Raw genomic sequence first — 22500 nt, 5'->3', positions numbered from 1 at the left:
GGTGGACTTGCACTGCAGCCAAGGAGTTTTTCTCTCTCCAGACTTGAAGGAGGACTTTCAGCGTCCATCTCCACCACCTTCACTATCGTCTCCACTTCCTCCACCTCTATCCTCCTCTACTGTCTTTTAGTTTCAGCTATTTACCTCTGAGGAAACACACACACACACACACACACACACACGAATCGATGGCGCAGTTGATAGAATTCCCGGCCGCCACTACGGCGGTCCGGGTTCAAATACCTTCCATTGCTGAAATAATTTCAGTATCGCTGCGCTGCGAGTCGTTACTCCAACTCTCGTGGGCGGGGAGTTGGGTGTGTGTGTGTGTGTGTGTGTGCGTGCAAGGTCACAGCATTGCCCATAGATCAGTCAAACGAGTTTATGATCTCTGAGCTCTCTTCCGGGAGGGAAATAGCTGTCGATCACGAGCCCAACACGTGATCCAAGACCATAATGTATCACACACACACACACACACACACACACACACACACACACACACACATATATATATATATATATATATATATATATATATATATATAAACAAAGGCCCTTTTCCCCCTTACAAAGGAAATAGCCAAAATCAAAAGGCGTAATTCCACTCCCACCCATTTCATCCCCACCCACTCCAGTTCCATTCACCATCCCTCCCACTCCACTACCATTCACCACCCCTCGCTCCCTCCATCTTTTCTTGGCTCCTCCTGGATGACGGGTCATCCTTGCATCTTGCCTATTGCCCTGGGTCAGAAGCAATGCAGCAAGACACAGTACATCCACAGCAAGGCCGCTTCATTTGATCGGTGATCCCTCTCTCTGTCCCTTCGAGCAGAAAAAAGAGAGGACGGGAAGAAATCCCATTGGGTTGCATCAAAATATCATTCACACATAAACAATCCCTAACCCCCTCCCCATCCCCCACCCACTCCCTTCCATGCATCACAGTATCATCTATATACAACTATTCTCCACTCACCCGTATCTTCTGTCTTCTCCCTTCCTTCCTCAACAGACAATCCCCTCCCACTTTCTCAACGCCCGTTATACTCCATCCATCCACCTCTGCCTCCCACACCTCTTTTACTAATCTCTCTTCAATCATTCTTTCCATGAGTCCAAACCATCCCAATACTCTTTCATCAACCCTACCTTCCAACTCCTTTTCCATCCCCGCTCTCCTCCTCACCTCGTTTCTCACTCTGTGTCCGTCCAGCCTAGTAACCCCTACCGCACATCTCAGACATTTCATCTCAAACACATTTAAACTCTTCCTCTCTTATGTTCCATGTTTCTGTCCCATATAATGTTGTTGACACAAAAAATAGCACCCACGCACACACACACATTCACTTACACGCATACCTACATACTCAGTCACATATACACATACAGAAAAAATAGCACAAAAACGCACACATACACTCACGCACACGTGTATACACAATCACACGTGCACGCACATATACACATATGCACACACACACTCCATAATTATATGAGCTCTGCGCTCTCATTCGGGAGGGTAATAACTGTCGATCACGAGTCCATCACGTCATCCAAGACTGTGGTGAATCACACGCACATGCTTTATGTATAACAGGGTTTATCTATTAGACCTCCAATGGGAAACCACACTAGCGGTTTGAACCACGCGGAAACCGCGTTAAGGAAAAAACTGCGTGTGAACGCCTCCATTAACTTTATTGGAATTGAACCGCAGTACACCTGGGGTTCCCTTGCCCCCCCACCCCCCCGTTAGGCCCTTTCCCCATTATCAGGGTGACGGGCAAGTCAGAACACACACACACATACGACTCGGTGGCGCGGTTGGTAGAGTCCCAGACTGTCAGTATGGCGGTACCGGCGGTACCTGGTTCGAATCCTGCCCAGGGCTGAAATAATTTCAGTATCGCTGCGCTTCGAGTCGTTACTCCAACTCTCGCGGGTGTGTGTGTGCATGTAAGGTCATAGCATTACCCATAGATCGGTCATACGAGCTCTGAGCTCTCTTCCGGGAGGGAAATAGCTGTCGATCACGAGTCCAACACGTGATCCAAAGACCAAGGTGAATCACACACACGCACACAAATGCATCATCAATCAATCAGTGAACCATTTCAAGTCCACTGCTGAACAAAGGCCTCTTTCATACCATTCCATGACTCGCACGATTGCGCCAACCTTTGCCGCGTCACTCCATCTCGTCTCTCCACCTTCTGTCTAGTCGTCCTCATGTATAATTAGATTAGGTTGAACGTCCTTCCAGTGGCGTGCAGAAATATGTTGACGTCTGGGTTCAACTGGATTGTGTTCCCCAAAGTTTCAAGTATAAGGCCTAGCAATGAGAAATACTAAGAGAAAGGAAGATGTTTTGATTATGTAAACACACATAAGCACTTTATTAATTTTATATATGAATGAACCAATATTATTAAATTATTTCCCCCCCAAATTATCTGATTGGATGCTCGGGGGCATCCACCTTTTCGCCCCCCCCCCCTCCTCTACATTCCCAAAACACTAAGTACGTAGTGTCATGATGCTTAGAATAAGATATATAATGATCGTATTTACAATATGTTGGGGGAGTGGTTAGGAAGCTCGTCTGAAAACACCCACAGTGGTCCAGAGGAGTGGGGGAGAAGGGTGCGTGTAACTACGCGCTTTCATGGCGTTTGTACCGTAGATTGCAGCCTCTGGGATAATATCTAGGGCTGAGTACAAGAAGGGCCAATGTACTAAAAGCACGTTTTGAGAAAAACGCATTTGAAAGATTGCTTCCTTTATTAAAAATCAGGCAAGTACAGCAAATGAAAGATTTTATTTTTCGAGATTGCTTACCTTTTAAACTGTTATTTCCTGACCAAGGCATCGCAATATTGTTTTTCATTTTGAAGAAAAAAAAAAGAATATTAGACCATAGTAATGATCCGTAGTGAGTGTTATAGGGACACAATTACTATGATCCATATTAATTGTTATTAGCTATAACACTCACACATTGGGTTCATCATCTAAATAAACATCATCTGAAGCATCTTCTGCTGCCTGCAGGCTTCTGTAAAAATGTCTGCTTCCTGCAGAAATAAGAGGAAGGAGATCCATCAAGTCCTTCAATTTTTTGGGTGGAATTTTCCTTGGTCCCTCTTCAAGCTGTGGGAGAATCCAAATGGGTGGTCGTCCTTTTCCCTTTCTTCTTAAATCTAAATGCTGCGGTGCAGCATTTCGGAAAAAGGATTTCCAGCACATAATCTGGCCAATTTCATTTTGATTGTATTCCATCTTCTTAATTTTCATCCAATTTACTTGTCCATTTTTATCTTTATGGCGATTCACCAGGGGGCCAGAAGACATATACAAACTTTTAAAATTAATTAAATCTTCTGTTTGCATTTCAGTCACTTGTAACTTATTTTTTCTATGGATTGCTCTGATTGTTGTGATCCAGTCCCGTGGCACCTCAATGTTTGTAGCTGATTTTCTATATTTTTCTAAGAAAGAATGTGTTATTTTTATTCCCTTACTCCTGGAAACATACATAAGCATGACTGCAAATAAATGGTTTCTATTTTGGCCACCACAAGAGTCACTATATAGTCGAATGTCCTTAATGTCATCTGAGAGGCCATTCAACCATTTCATTACACATGAACCTATTTCTTGGCCACCTCTTTTTGCAATCATCCCATATCATGCAGTGTGCTTTATTTCCATCCACACTTGTTTCAAAGATGGTTAAGTTATAAACAGCAAGTTGTCTCTTGTAGTAAACTATTCCTGTCTGCAACAGCGGGCAAGGCAATATTTTCTGGAGGTCAAAGGATGCAGTAACAATTCCTTTGTTTTTAAGAGCAAACTCTTTATCAGCTCTTTTTTTCATTGTAAGCCATCTCTGCCAGTTCATGGTGTTTTGCTTTCTCTTCTTCAATGCGGTTTTTATCATCCTCGCTAGCAGTCATTAGTGATGCCTTAAAAGTATCACATTTTTCACAAGTGTCCTGGGATGGGTGATGAAAGGACAGATTGAACTTTTCATTTAAGATTTTTCTGTACATTGATTCTTTTTCTGGTGGTAAATTGTTTTCATGGCAGTATTGTTGGTACAATCGATACATCTTAGCTATTGTGAGATCTGGATTCAAATATTTTCTTTCTGAGTCTGCTCTAGCATAATGACTTCTCCAGGCCGGAAACTGGTTGATATGCTTCTTAATCATTTCTTCAGATTCGGGGGATATTTTCTTCTGTTTCCCATGTTTTCCTCTTCCATCTGGTGCTATAATGCCACTTTCAGACTCAACATTGGCCTTTCTAGCATGAATATTTTCATTTGTTACTCGACTTTGGCTAGAGTAGAGTGCTTAGTGTAGCTCCCTGAACCTACGGATGACATTGGCTCTTATAGCACTGATACAGAGATGAAATTTTAGTTTAGTGATGGTCTTATCTTCAATCGGCCATTTTTTTACATTGGCCCTTCTTGTACTCAGCCCTAGATATATTAGTCACCCCCGAAGTCGATCAAAAAAGAAAACGGCCCAGATTAGAGCTAAGTCTCGTTTTCTTTCATTGGTAAATGTTGTAACCAGGCGGAATTGATATAATTTCACTCAACTGAGAAGGGAAGGGGTGGGGGAGAACTCTCGATCTAAGTAGTTTGAATGTTAAGAGAGAATGAACAATATATATATATATATATATATGTATATATATATATATATACATACACACATACATAGCATTCGGCCTTGCAGGCCAAACATCGACTGTATATTTCTACAAAGCCACTAGTAGTTGGTAAACCGTGTATAGGGATAGGGTCCAAATATATATATATATATATATAATTTTTCATTAACCTTTAGGTCATTATTACTCTAATAACTTCATTATTAATGCACTCGTGGCGATTTTGTGTCGAAAACAAATTCATTGAAACATTTAAAAATGCATTCATGCATAATAGATAAAATAGAAAAAGTCCTGTAAACTTCACTTCCCCCTTTTTATTATACAAAGGACAAAGGCGGAGCATGGCGACAGGAGACCTTTTGGTCCATAACTGGGTCGGATGCGGTTAAATGATAATAATGATAAATAAAAAATAAAAATTATAATATGAATAATAAACAAATGCATAGGTATGGTTAAATCAGATCTTTGTGGTAAGACAGATATGTGAGAAAGCTATAGGAAAAGGTAAGGATGTTTTTTGGGCTTTTATGGATCTGGAAAAGGCTTATGACAGGGTAGACAGGTAAGCACTGTGGGAGGTACTGCAGATATATGGGATAGGAGGAAAGCTGTTAGTAGAAGTCAAGAGTTTTTACGAGAGTAGTAGAGCTTGTGTTAGGATTAGAAATGGAGAGAGTGAATGGTTTGAGGTAAAGGTAGGACTTCGTCAAGGATGTGTTATGTCGCCCTGGCTGTTCAATCTTTACATGAATGGGGTGGTGCGAGAGGTGAATGCAAGGGTAGTGGGTCAGGGGTTGGAGATGATTAAAGAAAATGGAGAAAAGTGGGAGGTTAGCCAACTGTTGTTTGCTGACGACACTGCGCTTGTAGCATGATCAGAGGAGGGATTGAGGAAGTTAGTGACAGAGTTTGAGAAGGTGTGTGAAAGAAGGAAGCTGAAGGTAAATGTGGGTAAAAGTAAGGTGATGAGATGTACAAGGGGAGAGAGTGACAGCAGGCTGGAGGTGAGCATTAAGGGTGAAAGACTGGAGGTGAGCATTAAAGGTGAAAGACTGGAGGAAGTGGATAGTTTTAGATACTTGGGTGCGAATGTGGCAGGAAAGGGAGGAGTGGGAGTGGAGGTAGAATGTAGATTGAGAGAAGCGAGTAAATGCCTTGGTGGATTGAAAAGTGTAATGAGAAATAGACATCTGGGAATGGATGCTAAGAGGAGGTTGTATGAAGGAGTGATTGTGCCAACAGCATTGTACGGGACAGAAACATGGAACATGAGAGAGGAAGAGAGAAGGAGTTTGAATGTGTTTGAGATGAAATGTCTGAGAAGTATGATAGGGGTTACTAGGCTAGATAGAGTGAGAAATGAGGAGGTGAGGAGGAGAACAGGGGTGGAAAGGGAACTGGGAGATAGGGTTGATGAAAGGGTATTAGGATGGTTTGGACACATGGAAAGAATGAGTGAAGAAAGATTAGTAAAAGAAGTGTGGAAGGCAGAGGTGGAAGGAGTGAATATGAGGGGGCGTCCTAGGATGAGATGGATGGATGGGGTGAAAGGGGCATTACAAAAGAGAGGAATGTCTGTAGAGGAGGGATGGGAGAAGACAGAAGATAGGGTTGAATGGAGAGGGGTTGTGTATAGATGATGCTGTGATGCATGAGGAGGAGTGGGTGGGGGATGTATGTATGAGTGGGTGAGGAAGTATGTATGAGAAAAAAAATTGATGCAGCCCGAAGGGATTTCTCCCCGTCTTCTTCTTTTCTGCATGAGGGGACGGAGAGGGGGGTCGCCGAATTTATGAAGCGGCCTTGCTGTGGATGTGGTGTGTCTTGCGACACTGCTTCTGACCCGTCATCCGGGAGGTGCCAAGATCAGAGGGAGGGAGGAGGATGGAGGGGAGTGGAATATATAGGAAATGGAATGGGTGGGAGTGGTTTCTATGCCTTTTTCTTTTTGGCTACCCCCGATGTAGGGGAAAAAAGCCTTTGGTATATGTATGTATGTATGTATGTATAGTTAAATAATAAACAAATAAATAGATAATAATAAATTGACAGATATCTAATAATAAATGAAAATCAAGCAAATGACAAACAGGCAAATAATAACAAATAAACAAGTATAAAATAAATGGCAGTCATTACAACATCTTGCTTAGGTGTTTAGGTGGGGTGGAGGGGGCTGCAACCCAATCACATCACGATCATAGCACGAGTCTGGTGACGGTTGAGTATAGGGTTGATTTGAATTGCACAAAGTGTTAGGGTGCCCAAATAATGCACTATGTTTTTTTTTTCTAATTGATATACAATAATGATTTTAGTTTTGAATACTAAAGACTGAGAGAATACTGATATGGGCTTAGTACACATTACCTACGTGCTTTACTCATTGTTTCTATGTATTTTGTTTAATTTTTGTCTTTGACGGGTTCTCTGAATTGGATTTAATCATTTCTACAGCTGAACAGTAACGTACATACTCATATATCTTTTTCTTAGATCCAAGAAGGATAGAAATTAATACAGTTGCGTGGGGCATGAGCATCTGGAGGGGGGGGGGCAGTCTCTCCGCAAAGAAATGTGAGAGGTTTGTGTCAGTTGTATAATTTACACACTTTACAGCACGAGAGACTTGTAAATGTATACGGTGTACTGATTTAAAATCATTCTGTGGAATTGAACCTTACAAGACCACACATAAATAGTGTACATTTAACATTTTCCACAAATGTCTACTAAAGTTAATATGGCCCCATTTGCAAGAGTACAGAACTACGGCCATTCGTCCCAAGTCTCAGCCTGCCAATTATCTTAGAACAGTGGTACTTATCCTTTAATAACAATAATAGTAATAATAATAATAATAATAATAATAATAATAATAATAATAATAATAATTTTATTTGGCAATGAATCAAGTACATGAAATACAGATAATGAAAAGAACACCAAGTTCGAAATTACAATTACAATTGCCAAGGATAACACAAAAAAGCATATAAGTTTATTTTTATTGTCGGCTCCTCAACCTTAATCCTGGGGATCTGAGACATAATAGCCAGTGCAATGGTACTATTTACCATGAGAACATAATGTACATTCATTGTATCCTACTAACTGACATTTTCAATTTCAAATAAAATAAAACTACTTTGTTCAGTAATGGAATATATCTAATTATTTCTCAGCAAGGTTTGTATCACTAATCCTTTTCATATGTTTGCTTTGTGATTATATTGGATGGGGGAACGAGAACATTTTCTAAGATCATCAAGGGCACTGAAAAAAGGTTTAGAATGGCGCGGCACGTCACCACATCCACTCCCGAGGCAACCCTCAGCTTCCTGAGGTCATGACTTTCCCTCTGGTGCTGTCTAAGGTCGAGGGGGGGCTCTACCCTCCAGATCTCCCCCCCGGTCACCACCACCATGTAATGTAAGATTTTTTTTTTTTTTTTTTTTTTAAGGGGAATCTCCTGCCACTTCAATTTCAAGAGATTGTGCACTTGCAGGCCTTTCACTGTCTGGAGTGACTGGTTCTGTATCACTCAAGTTATGCTTTGTGGATTCACTTACACCTTCCAGCTCACTGTAATGAGCTTCAAGCTCAGTCCAATGTAGAATTTCCCCCCTAGATTTGTCGGCAATTGCCACTTTCATATATAATTCACCTCCCCCCCATACTGAGGAACTATAGAATCTCCACCCCAACTATATTCAGTTGTAGAATCCCCCCTCCCCACACACACACTGATCATCTGTTTACTCCACCCAAACATAGGTTAGGTCAGGTTAGGTTATCACGAACCAATCAACTGTAGAATGTTAGGTTAGGTTAGGTTAGGTTATGTACCGCATGCCATAATCAACTGTAGAAGATCCATCCCAGCAAAATTCAATTGTACAATCTTCACCCTAAGCGCGCGTGTGTGTATGTTAGGTGGGGTGGGGGGCTGCTTTTTTTTTTTTTTTTTTTTTTTTTTTTTCTTCGAAATTCGGGAGTGAAGAATCACTCCCACGGGCTTTGTTTGAGCCCGTGCGGTGGTGTTTATGTAAGACACACCTTGTGGAGAGGAGGTGGAATAGTATAGCTAGCCAGAGGGTGGTAGGGGGCAGTAGAAAAGAGAAGCTGCGGCTGCTAGAGCGGCGGTGGACGCTCTAGCAGCTGACGGAGCTCATAGGGGCTTTGGAGGCGGCAGAGGCGGCTCACAAGACCTTCAGGGGGAGCCGGTGGTCCTCGTCTAAGGAAAGAGGTGGCGCAAAATTCCCACAAAATTGTACTTATTATAGACACAAAATTCCTTCGTATCCTTGTAGCCAAACTTATTACTACCATACGTCTATCACCATGAGGTCTTGCTGTTTTCACATGTAATTTTCCGCCTCATGTTTCCATCATTTCTTAATATATATCACCGATGACCATAACTAGGAGGATACGGTGTATAACAACCAGTACCATTCAGAATGATACGATGAGTAAGTTCATGTAAGTAGAGAAATAGGTTTTCTTTTTGTTTTCATTTTTACCTTCCCTTTGTCCCTTGAAAGTGAAATAAACAACTACAGATTTACTGACAACTTACAGGCATACTGGTATGCGTGTGCATTTTGCTTTTTATGAGCTCAATTTTTCTCAAACTCGTTAAATATTCCCTTCACATCCTTATAACTAAGCTTATTAATGCATCCGTCGCAAGGCCCTAAAGCTCTAAAACAATTTTCTTTAATACACGTATTCCTTACCTTGATTCCTCCTTCCTTTTGCCGTTGTCCTCTTCTATTTTTCTGTATTTCTTGATATTCATCTTCCATAAGCATAATCAATAGGGTGTTGGGTATAACAGTCACTAGCAGTCAGTACGGTTCAATTCGTAACTTTCAAAATCCTGCGGTAATGAAGATGACAGAAGTATGAAAAATAACAACTTCTAATTCTTTCCACTATTAGATGAAACCGTTGATGTGTACCGGAAGGTCTGTTTTTATCACCACTCCTAGGTGTTGTTGCGTTACAACCCAAATTGTGACTTTCATTTGTAACTGCACACGTGACCACGTGTTCAAGAATTCAAATTTCTCGTTCCGTACAGTGTTTATAAACAAACGGAGCGATGTTAATTTCACAAAGTGCTGAACGGTTGCGACCTATCAAATTTATTTTCACTCGGAAAATTAATCAACCATTTCAACTCCGTTGTTGAACAAATAACTCTCTTATACCATTCCATGGCTCTCACGGTTACGTCAACCTCTGCCACGGCACTCCTGCAAATTTATGTGTATCGCGTATCCACCTTCTGTCTGGTCTCCCTCTTACACGCTTCCCATCTCGCGGCGTCCACTCAGTAATACACTTGCTCCACCGCTCATCAATCGATCGCACCAACTTACTTTCCCAATTCCACTTCCTCTCTTTTAATGTTTCCGCGATATCTTTCACTCCAGTCTGCTCTCTCGCCAAACTTGACCTCCTGTCTTTCAGCGTTATTCCTATCATTGATCTCTCCATTCACCTCTGTGCACTCTCTAAGTTTGTCACCATCGCCTTAGTTTACAAGTTTCACACCCGTAGATTATTGCTGACATTATACATTTACGTTTCAAACAGAGGTAGAGAGCCCCTCATGGTCATATATTTATCAAACATTTTCCAAACTATAGACACGGTAAAGGAAACATGGACTGGAGGTGAAGCTTTTATTCCTGACGTTTAGTCTATCGACTTTATCAAAGCTTCAACACCAGTCCATCATTCCTTTACCGTGTCTATACAACTTGTTCACATGGATTTTCATTTTCCAACTAATTGTAATACGCCTTTTATTTCATTATAACGATCTTTAGTTACTTTTACCGCCTGGCCTAAATTATTGTATGTTTCATCTTTCCCAGGTGCTTTTTCTCGTTTCGTACTTTTTAAGGCAAACGCTATTTCTTCCTTTCTAATTTCTGGTACACTACTAACGTCTACAGATGAATTTACACACACACACATTTATTCATTATTCGTTTGCCACTATGTTATGTCTAAACCAAAATTAATGACAAATCTATCGAAATAAGAAAAAAGATGAAATACATGCCTATTTGGAAAAAGCTAAAAGAAATAATGAGAACGCCATCCGCATCTTAGACCCTCACTTTTTTTTTCTCGAGAGGGGTGAGGTAGATTTTGCAGCATTCTTTGAACACAACCATTGCACGAGGCTGGTAAATGCCCAATATCTGGTGACAAAAAAGTACTTCCAGATAAAAGCTCGGAGAGAATGAGTATAGGGGGCACGGGTTTTCCTGCACTGGTATTGAAAAAAAAAAATTGTCGGGTGAGAGAACGCTTGTTATCATGCAAACATATAAAGGTGTCTTTTCCCCTGTCAATATACATTTATGTTTTTAATTGTAGTCTAGTTTCGTATAGCACAGAAGACACTATAACGTTTGTGAAAATCTGGTAATGCTGATGGGGACTAATCTATATTTACAGGGTTTGATACATGTTACCTTTGTGTTTTATTTAAGTTTTGTTTGTTTCTATATTCAGTTTCATATTTGTCTTTTGCAGGTTCTCCAAATTGGATTATCTGGATGTCTCTACAACTGAAGGGTAACGTACGTACCCATATACTTTTCCTATATCCATGAAATTATTTATTTATTTATTTATTTATTTATTTATTATGAAGTTGTATGCTGCATGAGAGTCCGGAGGAGGATGGGGGTGGTGGTGGGAGAGGTGGACAGCCCCCCCCCCCTCCCCTAGAAAATTTTGTGGGTTTGTGTCAAAAGTTCTTCAGTTCGAGAGATTGAATTATACATACATATTTTGTGGGGAAAATTACATTAAAGACAACAAACAGTTGGTGTACTTTGAACATTTTTTTATCAGACTTACTGAAGTAGGTACAATGCCGTATGGAGGAGTAATAACTACACAGCAACATGCTGTCGCAATTGTAGGGACTTTAAGGGCACCCCTACTGACCAGTGTCACGTAGCATTCGTCTGGCAAATTGATTAACTCGGTATTATTTTTGTTGTCATTTTGCTGCACTTTTAAAACAAGTTTTTTTTTTCAAACACTTCCTAGAACATTAATTTTGATATCGTACGTAATTATATGCAATATGCTGAGAAAAAATAGAGAAATTCTTAAACAGTATTTGGATTTGTCGTGCAAAAAGTATATTAGAAATGCGTATGTCTTCTCACCGAGCGAAATATTTGTCAACCTTTGTCGTCAGTAGAAAGATCCAATCACACAAGGGAAATAAATAAAATACTCATAACGTACAATTATGCAAATGCACGTATTTTATTGTGTACAATAATAAATAATGTCGACGATATACATGAAAAGCTGTGGGAAATGCTGACGTCTGTGAAATTTTGACCCCCTTGTGAAATGTTGATCACCCTGTGAAATATTTACCCTCCTGTGACAGGAAAATAAGCACTAACGGAACAGTAATATATAAAGTATAGGTATACATTGGTTCTACTCCAAGTTCCATAGGCTTGCATTCAGCTGTCCATACACTACAGTTTATTATTTTTTATTTAATTTCTACTTCAATTTATCGTTCCGAGGTTGCATATAGATATAGAGGCCAAACTTATACCGAGGACGCTCTTCTGCCGAATAAAATCAGTTGGCATAGGAACAGAATCTATAAACTGCAAGAAACCATAAGGCCTACACTAGGCAGTTCCATATCCCCTACCACTTGTCATCCCTATCCATAAAGTTACCTAATCTTTTTTTTAAACAGCAATTTTTTTTTCAGCGCTCACTACATGGTTACTAAGTCTATTCCATTCGTTAACCACAATGTTGGTGAACCATTCTTGCCTATTTCCTTCTTAAACTTACATTTGTCCAGTATAAATTCATTATTACGAGTTCTGCCATGCCACGACCACGCGAGAAAGGGTCCATAGACACCCATGGTTAGTTGAGAGCACGACGTCGTGTCGTGGACGGCGCACGGCGAAAAGTCGATACGTGTGAAACGAGCCTAAGGTTGTATGAACTGGTGAGAAGAGAAGGTGGAATCTTTGGGTGTTGTCAATGGAGTCTGAAACCAATGCTCCACCACATTAGGTACCAACACTGAAATACGACAGTGGGTCTACTGGACCTCTGATTTTCGTGGGAGGAGGTGGGGGCGAGGTCGAGCCTGCGCCTCCTTACCTTCTCTTTACTGATATGGAATTCAAACCTGTAACGGTTATAACGGTTTTACTGGAAAAAGGTATGTATTTCTATTACTTTGAATTCAAAATCACCCGTTTCTCCCACCAGTAAACGTATCGATAAGTCTTATCATTCCACAAAATTGAATTGACCTAGTTCGGTATGTGACTGAGCGAAAATAGAATATCTCTGGATTGCACAGTGGTATAACGACGCAAGTTAGAAATAACACATGTCCTTTTAGCCCGTAACAAGCGAGTCACGTGATGTACAGAGCATCTTCAGGGCCTTATCGGAAGGAAAAGTCCTTCCCGAAACGACATCAAGATAAGAGAAAGTGGCTTGTGGTATCTGGTCTTTCCTAACTATTCGGAACGTTGTTCCAAATATTGGATTACTGGGAATTTTAGAGAGAACTGCATCTGATGGGTGAAAATAAGTATTGTGGTGGGTGGATGGGTGGGTGTGGGGGAGTTACTGGAGGTGGGATCAAACGGCGGCAGGAGAGCACGGTTGCCAACTCAAGCCTCGCAGGAGTAGGGGGGGGGGTTGGATTTTCCTCACCTGGATAAAATCGCCTGTCGGCAGTAAGACTCCACAGAGTTGCGAAAAATAACAATATATTTAATCTTGATGGGCTTGCGATGTTCTTAACCCTTTTGCAGACGAGAGGAGTTTCAGCTGAATAAAGTCGTCTGACGACAGCTGTGATAAACGCAACGGAAGGGTGAATGTAGTAGTTGTCTTTACATACTTAACTATGGCGAGGAAGTTGGCCCCCCTCTCCCCTTCTCCCCCCCCCCTCTTTATAGAATATAGAGCGTTAAACTCCTCAGGGTTTCGGTGGGGGTTGGAGGTGGGCAAAGAACCTAAACAGTTGACCATGAGGCGCGCAGCACTTCTACTAATCTACCAGAGTAGATGAATAGTAAACCTATCTAGGCGAGGGAGCCCGGGTGTGGGTAGTTTGGGTTGAGGTTTGGGTAGTAGTAAGGTGATTGGGGAACCTGTTGAACCTGGGGAACCTGTTGAACCTGGGGAACCTGTTGAACCTGGGGAACCTGTTGAACCTGGGGAACCTGTTGAACCCGGGGAACCTGGGGGGGCTGGTAAGGGAAGGTGGGGGCGTACACAGGCAGTTTCACTGGCTTGTATGCGGGTATGGGTTGTTTCGGCTTTGGAGCTGGTTTCGGAGTTGGCTTTACTGATGGAATTGATACTCTGATGGGCTCTTCCTTGATATTGGTGATGTCCACATAGAACATGGGCGACTTGCAGGTGCTATGTCCGAGGGCTTGGTCGAAGCAACACTTGTCCCTGTGATGGAGACATTCGTGATCATTTGAACACCTAAGGGGTTTGTAAGCCAGATCGGAAGCCTCTTGGAGACGAGTAATCGGGCAAAACCCCGCCCGTTCTGTCGGGGAAAAGAAAGATACTCCGTCAGTCTTTTGGCTCTGGTCAGTGCCACTTCTCGGGTGCGCGGCAACGGTGAATGGGTAGGAACGCGATTGATTGATTGATTGATTATAAGCATTCAATCTGGTGTCGTAACTACTAGGTTATTGACACCGAAAGTAAACTCAATATATATCAACTACTAGATAAAATAAAACATGTCCTGTATATTAAAATCAGATCAAGTTAGAGAAACCAACATCTTCAATTAAATTGAAAAAAGAGTCTTCGTCCAAATCTTTTCCCAAAATAAAACTCAAATTAAAACTCCCAGCCCTGTCCCTGTTAAAATGTCTCTCTCTCTGTTCCACCAAGCTAGGACATTCGACCAGTACATGTTTAACCGTTAGTGGCACCAAACAATCGCTGCAAAAAGGCTGGTAGTTACCACTCATTAAAAAGCCGGTAGGAACGCGAGTATTTGAGACAACTATAACCTGGGAGGATCCCAAATATTTGAGGGAAGAAAGAGTGTGGTTGTGGTTTAGTTAAGCCTGTCTGCAGATAGAATAAAATGTTTAAGCGTTTCCACAATGACCAAGGGGTTCTTCGGGAGAAGAAAGAGTTTGTGGTTATTTGCTGTGGCTGTTGTCGGACACTGTGTCGTTTACTTAAGTTGAATAAAGCCACCCGTCTTCAACCAGAATGAAAAGTTTAAGTGTTCCTACAGTGACCGAGGGGTTATTTGAGAGTTTCTACACCTGCATGAAATAGTCTGGCGGTAGCCAGAATAAACTATGCCGGGGCCTGCTGCGTACTTCTTGCGTTGGTTCCCGACAGCCCTGGTCAAGCGGGGATGCGACCCAATTACCGAAAAAAAAAAAAAAAAAAAAAAAAACTAGCGGCTTGCCGCAACTCAGGGCTTCTCACTTCCCATTTTGTTGGAAGTGGGAAGGTGATATATTTTTTTTTGTGTGTGTGTGTGTGTGTGTGTGTGTGTGTGTGTGTGTGTGTGTGTGAGAAGTGGATGAGGCTATTGGGAACAAGGAAACAATGGGAACAAGAATATCGGGAATGATTTCGACACAGTCGTGGAATGAAAAGTGTGGTTTGGGGGATTTTTGTTATGTGTGAACCTAACGCCATAGAGATGGTGACGTAGTCGGAAGCGTGCATGTCTCGTATTCGTTTAGTTGTGGGTTCGAATCCCGCACTCTTCTCCGGTTCCCAGCAGTGACTGCTACCTGCCCCAACATTCCAGGAAGCGTATAGGGCTTCGGCCACAGCCACTTGGTGCCTCCTGTCGTAGGCCCATCACCGTTGTGTGGATATTTATAACGAATACTGAAAAAGGAGACCCCCCTCCCCCCTCTCACTCTCTCATACACACGCACGCACGCACGCTTGCACACATACAAAGTTGAAAATGCAAATACACTTACGTTGTACGACTCGCCCCGCGTTCGAGTCGTACTTGCCAGTCTCGCAGCAGTATGGGATCTCGAAGCTGTCGAAGCAGTAGAACCGGCACTTTCCGTTTCCGGCGACCAGCTGCAAGAAGGCGGCCGCTAATATGACCCTTGCGATGAGTTTTGCCATCTGAGTAAGGGGAAGGGGTATATGTGTAAGTACCATTGGATTTATTCTGGCTTCCCTGGCACGCAGGGCAAAGGTGACTGCTTAGGCATCCAGGATTGAACGGCCTCAGCACAGATGATATGAATAACATAGTATAGATGGTGGTCTCCTTTCATGATTCCATTAACGGTACGCTGTCAGTAGTTATTGTGTTATATAGGAGAACCGCGTTCCTTCTTCGTTACAGTCGGCTAAGCAACCCGTTTTCTGTCTATGGTAAAGGTTTTGTTCTTCACGGAACACTTAAACAAGCCCTATACCCCCAGTATACAAAAATAAGTAAATAAAATCGCCTGACGGTAGTCAGAACAGGAAAGTGTTAACCCAGTTACTTACGGATTAATAGAGATGGGCTGTCATTCCACCCTTGTAATAAAATCACCCCTTTCCAACTCCCACGCGGTGGGAAGTGAGAAACCCATGGTAGGGCAAAGCCCTGTCGGTTGCGCCAAGCCGCTGTTTTCCGACATTAGGTCACCTCCCCGCCTGCTCAGGGCTATCAGGAACAAACGCAGCAAGCCCGCAGCGGGCACCAGGACTCCAACTCACGATCTTCTGCTCATGAGCTCAAAACTGTATCCACTGGATTACCGCGCGGCCCTACACTAGCGGTAATGAGGCGGCGTTACAGCAGTTGTTAGTATATGTAAGGGATTGATGGACTACCTAAGCCTAGGAACAGGAAGGTACAGATGTCGAAAAAAAAAATAAGAATCATTTTATTGTTTTGTTCGTTTACTTGGATTCCGAGTTCCACCCCCAACGGTCACTGATGATAGCCACTTCCTTTGCCTAACCGAACTCAAAAAGCAAATGTGCTAAGCGCCTCCTGGCGTATGGTTCGATGCCAAAAGTCATCGACAAGTTAGTGTTCCTCTCGGTTAAGAGATGGCGTGGCAGTGTCTGGTATAGTTATCCTAAGGTATAAGGTATATTAAGGTATAACTAAGGTATAGTTAGCCGTCGTTCTGCTCATATGTATTGATTTCAAAATCATCTTGTCACAAAAAAAAAATCTGATAGACTTAGTCTTGGTTAGAAGTAAAACCAAGACAAATTACTGCACGACACTTTTCTCCATCTCTGTTCCCAGATTATTAGATACGCAGCTGAAAGTGATGAGACACTTCTCTGTATTCGGCGATAGAATTCCGTTAGATAAATAAATATCAGTAATCCAGAGAGACCAACTACAATGGTTTGGCCATCTAACGAGATTAGAAGAGGTAAGGTTGCCAAAGAGAACATGCAACTGGGTACCAGACTGAAGTAGACCAAGAGGAAGGCCAAGGATGATATGGGTAACAAGACATCAATAAACCATTGCATCAGAGTTGGAGAAAGTAAGGGGAAATGAGGGACATCTTGACAGGACAGAGTGGAGGCGTCGCCTACTGTACATTGTTACAGACACCAAGACCTATCAGGAGGGTGCGAAGGTACGAAATAAGTACTAAATGCCTTTACAGTCTCCGCCTAATTAATACGTTCGCCATAGAAAGTGGGAAGAGGCTGCCAAAGAGATGACTAGAATAGCTAGGCGGCAGCCAGAATAATAAAAGGCAAAGTTCCGTATGGTTCGGTAGTGGTTCATGTTAGTTATGTTTCGTGTTTTTATTGTATTGGAACATAAGATTCGTGGATGACTGTTCTTCTTTCAGAAACAGCAGAACATCGAATTATACATGCTCAGTGATCTCGACAGAGAGTGTCATTGTACTGTAGGTTTGTAGACAAATACAAGTGAAACCAAAGTAATGTTTATCTCTTAAAGCTTAAAACAAAGCAATTTTGATAGATGGCGGGAATTTCGAAGTTTGGAATGTTACGATAAAATCAATTGAAGATCATGAAATTTTTACAAAAGGAGTTGAAAAAAATTTGGATACAGAAACATCACAAGAGGCTCTCCATCGATGTGTCTGAAACGCAAAATTCACAGCCAGTGAAATCCCAGTTATGATTTATACATATGAAATTTGGAAATTGACGAAAGTAATGTAGACAAATGTAAGGAGAGCACAGGACAATAAATATATTATTACTGGTAAAAAACACAAATGCAAGAAGAAGGCATGTTGGGTGAGAGAGCAGAATGGAATGAAAACTATTGTGGAGGTGGTGAAAGAGAGCAAGTGGAATGGGCATGGCAAGTTAGCGCGAACGAATGATGGGCGATAGAGCAAGTGTGTGACTCAGCGGACACCGCGAGAAGGGAAGCAAGAGGTCCAGACAGAAGGTGGAGGTACGAGATAGAGAAGTTTGCAGAAGTGACATGGCAGAAGTTAGTGTAGCCGTGCTACTTATAGAGAGGCTTGTGTTCAGTAGTGGATTCCGAATATCAGGTGATTGGACGAATTTTGAAAACAAGACAGACATTCCGTGCTGCCATCTGTGTGACAAAGGAAATTACACAGTTGTTAATAAACCTACTCTACTTCAACTGAAGATCCTACTATCGGAGAAAAGAAAGTTATTCGAAGATACGTATATTACGATCACTGTATGTGATCCTCTTCAGCAGTGATCGTAACAACTTTCTTTTATCCGATAGCGCGATTTTCAGTTTATCTTACCTATCCTTGTTAGAATATTCAACTCGCTTCTACTGTACTTACTTCGGCGGTAGCGGTTCTTGGGTTTTTGTGTGTTGACGTCGTGATGTCACAGGTGTAGAATCTAGTCGACCCACTTCCGCGGTGCTTCGTCTATCGTCTCCGTGGAAAGAAGAACCCATTTATATACGCTGTACATGTTGCACAGGTGCCAAATGTCTCCAGACGAGGCCAAGTTTCCATCTCTGTTTTCTTATTTTCTTCTTCTTTTTTTGCTTCAGGCTTTGACTTTGAATTTCATTTTGAAGGTGAATCGGTTGATGCTTCTTGTGTCAGTAACCTCAGGTTCATGTTACGGTCAACGCTGCCTCCTTTTCTTACAAAGGTTTACAAAGAAAGAACAAACCTACCCATTCACCGTTGACCTTTTGGTCCATAACTAGGTCGTATGCTAAGAAGGGGTAGTTAAACAAAGAAATTAATAAACAAGCTAAATAAACAGTCGATAGGCATTATAGCATGTTGCTTACGTGTTTATCTTAATTCTTTTCCCTTCTATTTCACCTTCCTCTCCCTCTTCCTTTCCCTCTTCCTTTCCCTCTTCCTTTTACTCTCCCTCTTCTTCTTCATCGTCAGCTTCCTCTTGCTCATCTTCCTTTTTAGGTTCCTCGACTTCCTTTTCATCTTCCTCCTCTTCTTTCTCCTTCTCCTTCTCCCCTTCCTCGTCTTGTTCTTCTTCCTCCTTATTCTTCTTTCTCCCACTTTCTCCTTCTCCTCTTTCTCCTTCTCTTATTCCTCCTCTTCCTCCTCTTCGCCCTTCCTTCTTCCTACCCTTCCTCCTAATCTTCATCTTCCTCTCCCTCTACTTCCTCCTCCTCCCTCTTCCTACTCCTTCTACCCCCTCTTCCTCCTCTTTTCTACTCCCTCCTCCTCCTTCCTCCTCCCTCTTTTTCATTCTTCCTCCCTCTTCATCTTCCTTCCTCCTTCCTCTTCCCTCCTCCTACTTTTTCTTCCTTTTCCCTCCTCCTTCTTCCGTCTTCCTTCTGCTTTTTCCGTCTTCCTTCTGCTTTTTCCTTCTCCATCTCCCTTCGCCATCTTCCTTCCCCCTCTTCCTCCTCTTTCCCCTCTCTCTTCCTTATCCTTCCTCCTACTCCTCCCTCCTCCTTTTTCCTCTTCCTGCTTCATCCTCCTCTTCTTTCTTCCCTCTCCTCCCTCACCCCCTCCCTCTTCCCCCTTCTCCACCTTCCCCTTCCTCCCTCTTTCCTTTCCTCTGTATTCCCCTTCCTCCATCTTCTCCCTGCTCCCTCTTTCCCGTTTCTCCTCAAGTGTATTCCCACTCTACCATCTCCCCCTTCCCCTCCACCCTATTCCCCCTTCTCCCTCCTCCCTTTATCCGTCTTCCCCCTCGTTCTTCTTCCCCCTCCAACCTCCTCCTCCTCCCCTTCTTCCCCTATCTATTCTCTTCCTTTTCCTCCCTCAATCCCATCCTCCTTCTTCCAACCTCCTCCCTCCCCTTTATTCCCTCTCCTCCTTCTTCCCCATCCTCCCTCTTCCCCTTCCTTCTCTTTCCTCTTCCCCTTCCTCCTCCCCCTCCTCCTTCCCCCTCCTCCTCCCTCTTACCTCCTTGGAAATGATGAAGATAGGTCAGGCATCTGACTGGGAGCTTGCAAGGAATTATCAGCAGAGGTCTGGGGGATAGGTGGGTGAGGTTATCCACATTGGTTTAGGAAAGGCGAATTAGTATTTATTTATCTATTTATTTATTTGTGTATATATATATGTTTATCTATTCATTTTAGTACTTGATTATATATCCGTGATATTGATATTGAAAATTCTCGCGTTATTTTCACCACATCAGTGAAATCGATGTGACTAATGTTTCCATTAATCATTATTATCATCTGTCACTGAGAGAAGGCGAGATCGAAGCCCAACGTAACAGAGACGATGATGAGTCATCTTTGTTTACGTCGGGAAGGTCGACGGGTTGGCAGAGGCTTTCCCGAGCCAAGAGGATTTTTTTTTTTTTTTTTTTTTTGAGGGGGGGCGGGGAGTTCAAGGATGAAGACGAGGGAAGGAGAGTCTGGTCATGTGCCCCAAGAGGAGTTTCTTGGTCACAGAATGAAATGGGAGACCTGGGATTTCGAGGGAAATTGGGGGGCAAAGGACTTGGACCAGGAAAGGATTGCCCAGGCTGGACAAGAACCTCTCTCCCTCCACTCCCTCCCTCCCACCACCACCTCACCCACTCGATCATCTCACCCTTCCAGGCAATGTGCATTCCTCCTCCTCCCCTCCTCCTCCTCCTCCTCCCCTCCTCCTCCCCTCCTCCTCCTCCTCCTCCTACTCCTCCTCCTCCTCCTCCTCCTCCTCCTCCTCTCCCTCCCCCTCCTCTCTTTCCTCCTCGTCCGATCATCTCACCCTTCCAGGCAATGTGCATTCCTCTTCCTCCTTCTCCTCCTCCTCTCCCTCCTCCTGCTCCTCCTTCTCCTCTTTCTCCTACTCCTCTCCTCTTACCCCACCCTTCTTCCTCCTCTTATCCCTCCCACTCCTCCCCTGTTGCCCCTCCCTTCCTCCTCCTCCTCCTGCTCTTGCCCCTCCCTTCCTCCTCCTGACTCTCTTCCTCCTCCTGACTCTCTTCCTCCTCCTGCTCCCCTTCCTCCTCCTCCTTCACTTCCTCCTCCTCCCCATTCTCCTTCTACTTCTCCTCCCCTCTTGGTCCTCCCTTCCTCCTCCTCCTCTTGCCCCTTCCTTTCTCCTCCTACCCCTCTTCCTCCTCCTGCCCCTCTTCCTCCTCCTGCCCCTCCTCCTCCTCCTGCCCATTCTCCTCCTCCTACTCCTCCTGCCCCTCCTCCTCCTCCTGCCCCTCTTCCTCCTCCTGCCCCTCCTCCTCCTCCTGCCCATTCTCCTCCTCCTACTCCTCCTCCCCTCTTGGCCCTCCCTTCCTCCTCCCCTCTTGCCCCTCCCTTCCTCTTCCTCCTCTCCTTTAATCCCTCCTCTTCTTTCGCCTTCTCCTGCCCCTCTTCTTCCTCTCCTCTCCTTTTTTCTATCTCTTCTCCCCGTTTCTCTCCCTCTTCTCTTCTCTTCTCTTTTCTTCTCTTTTCTTCCTTACCCACTTCTCTTCCTCTTCAACTTTTCCTCAACCCCTTCCTCCACCTCCTCCCTCCGCCTCCTTCCTCCACCTCTTTCCTTTTCCTACTTCCTCTTATATTTCCTCTTACTCCTTCATCTTCCTCTTCTTCTCTCTCCTCTTTCCTCTTCCTTTTTCCTCCTCCCTACCCCCTTCCTATTTCCTCTTCTTTTTCCTTCCCCCCTTCCTCCTTCTCCCTCCTCCCTCTTCTCCCTCATCCTTCCCTATTCCCCCTTCTCCCTCCTTTTCCTCCGTCTTCCTCTCTCTTCCTCCTCTTCATCCTCCCTATTTTCCTCCTCACATTTCTTCTCCTTCTCTTCCTCTTCCTGCTTTTCTTGCTTTTCTTCTTCTTGCCTCTCTTCCCTCTCCTCTTCCTTCTGTCTCATATTTTCCCTCCACCTCTCTACTCTTCTTCCTTCTCCTTCCTCCTCCTCCCCTCTTTATTCTCCTCCTCCCCTTCCTCCTTCTTCTCTTCCCCTCCTCCTCCTTCCCCTCTTCCTTCTACTCTTCCTCCTCTTCCTCCTTTTCCTCCTCCTCCTCCTCTCCCTCCTCTTCCATCTCCCTCCTCTTCCATCTCCCTTCCTCCCCTTCCTCCTCCCCTCCTCCCCTTCCTCATCCCTCCCCTCCTCCTTCTCCTCCTCTTCCTCTTCCTCCTTCTCTTCCTCCTCCCCTTCCTCATTTTCCTCCTTCCTCCTCTTCTTTCTTCTCTTCCTCCTCCTTTCTCTCCTCCTTCGCCTCCTTCTCTTCTCCCTCCTCCTCCTCTTCTCCCTCCTCCTCCTCTTCTCCCTCCTCCTCCTCTTCTCCCTCCTCCTCCTCTTCTCCCTCCTCCTCCTCTTCTCCCTCCTCCTCCGCCTCCTCTTCTTCCTCTTCTTCCTCTACCTC

At 43.5% G+C, this 22500-nt stretch overlaps 1 protein-coding gene and 1 long non-coding RNA gene across 2 annotated transcripts in view; one reads left to right on the top strand and one right to left on the bottom strand.

Moving 5' to 3' along the window:
* Nucleotides 1-22500, top strand: part of LOC143020354 (uncharacterized) — a 164707-nt gene that overhangs the window by 8820 nt on the left and 133387 nt on the right. The window contains exon 2 of the long non-coding RNA XR_012965895.1: nt 11263-11309. This is a non-coding gene — a long non-coding RNA (uncharacterized LOC143020354). The remainder of the gene's footprint in view (nt 1-11262; nt 11310-22500) is intronic.
* The window catches only part of LOC143020095 (uncharacterized), a 9288-nt gene continuing 620 nt past the window's right edge, over nt 13833-22500 (bottom strand). Inside the window, exons 2-3 of the mRNA XM_076176253.1 lie at nt 15735-15891; nt 13833-14311 (exon numbers count right to left, since the gene is read on the bottom strand). Coding sequence (XP_076032368.1) covers nt 13833-14311; nt 15735-15891 — 636 coding nt within the window. The remainder of the gene's footprint in view (nt 14312-15734; nt 15892-22500) is intronic.

Source organism: Oratosquilla oratoria, chromosome 39 (genome assembly GCF_046742065.1).
Source record: "Oratosquilla oratoria isolate Oo_2021 chromosome 39, ASM4674206v1, whole genome shotgun sequence".
In the NCBI taxonomy this organism is placed as follows: Eukaryota; Metazoa; Arthropoda; class Malacostraca; order Stomatopoda; family Squillidae; genus Oratosquilla; species Oratosquilla oratoria.
The sequence above is the reverse complement of the archived record's forward strand: the minus strand, read 5'-3'. Positions and strand labels throughout refer to the sequence as shown.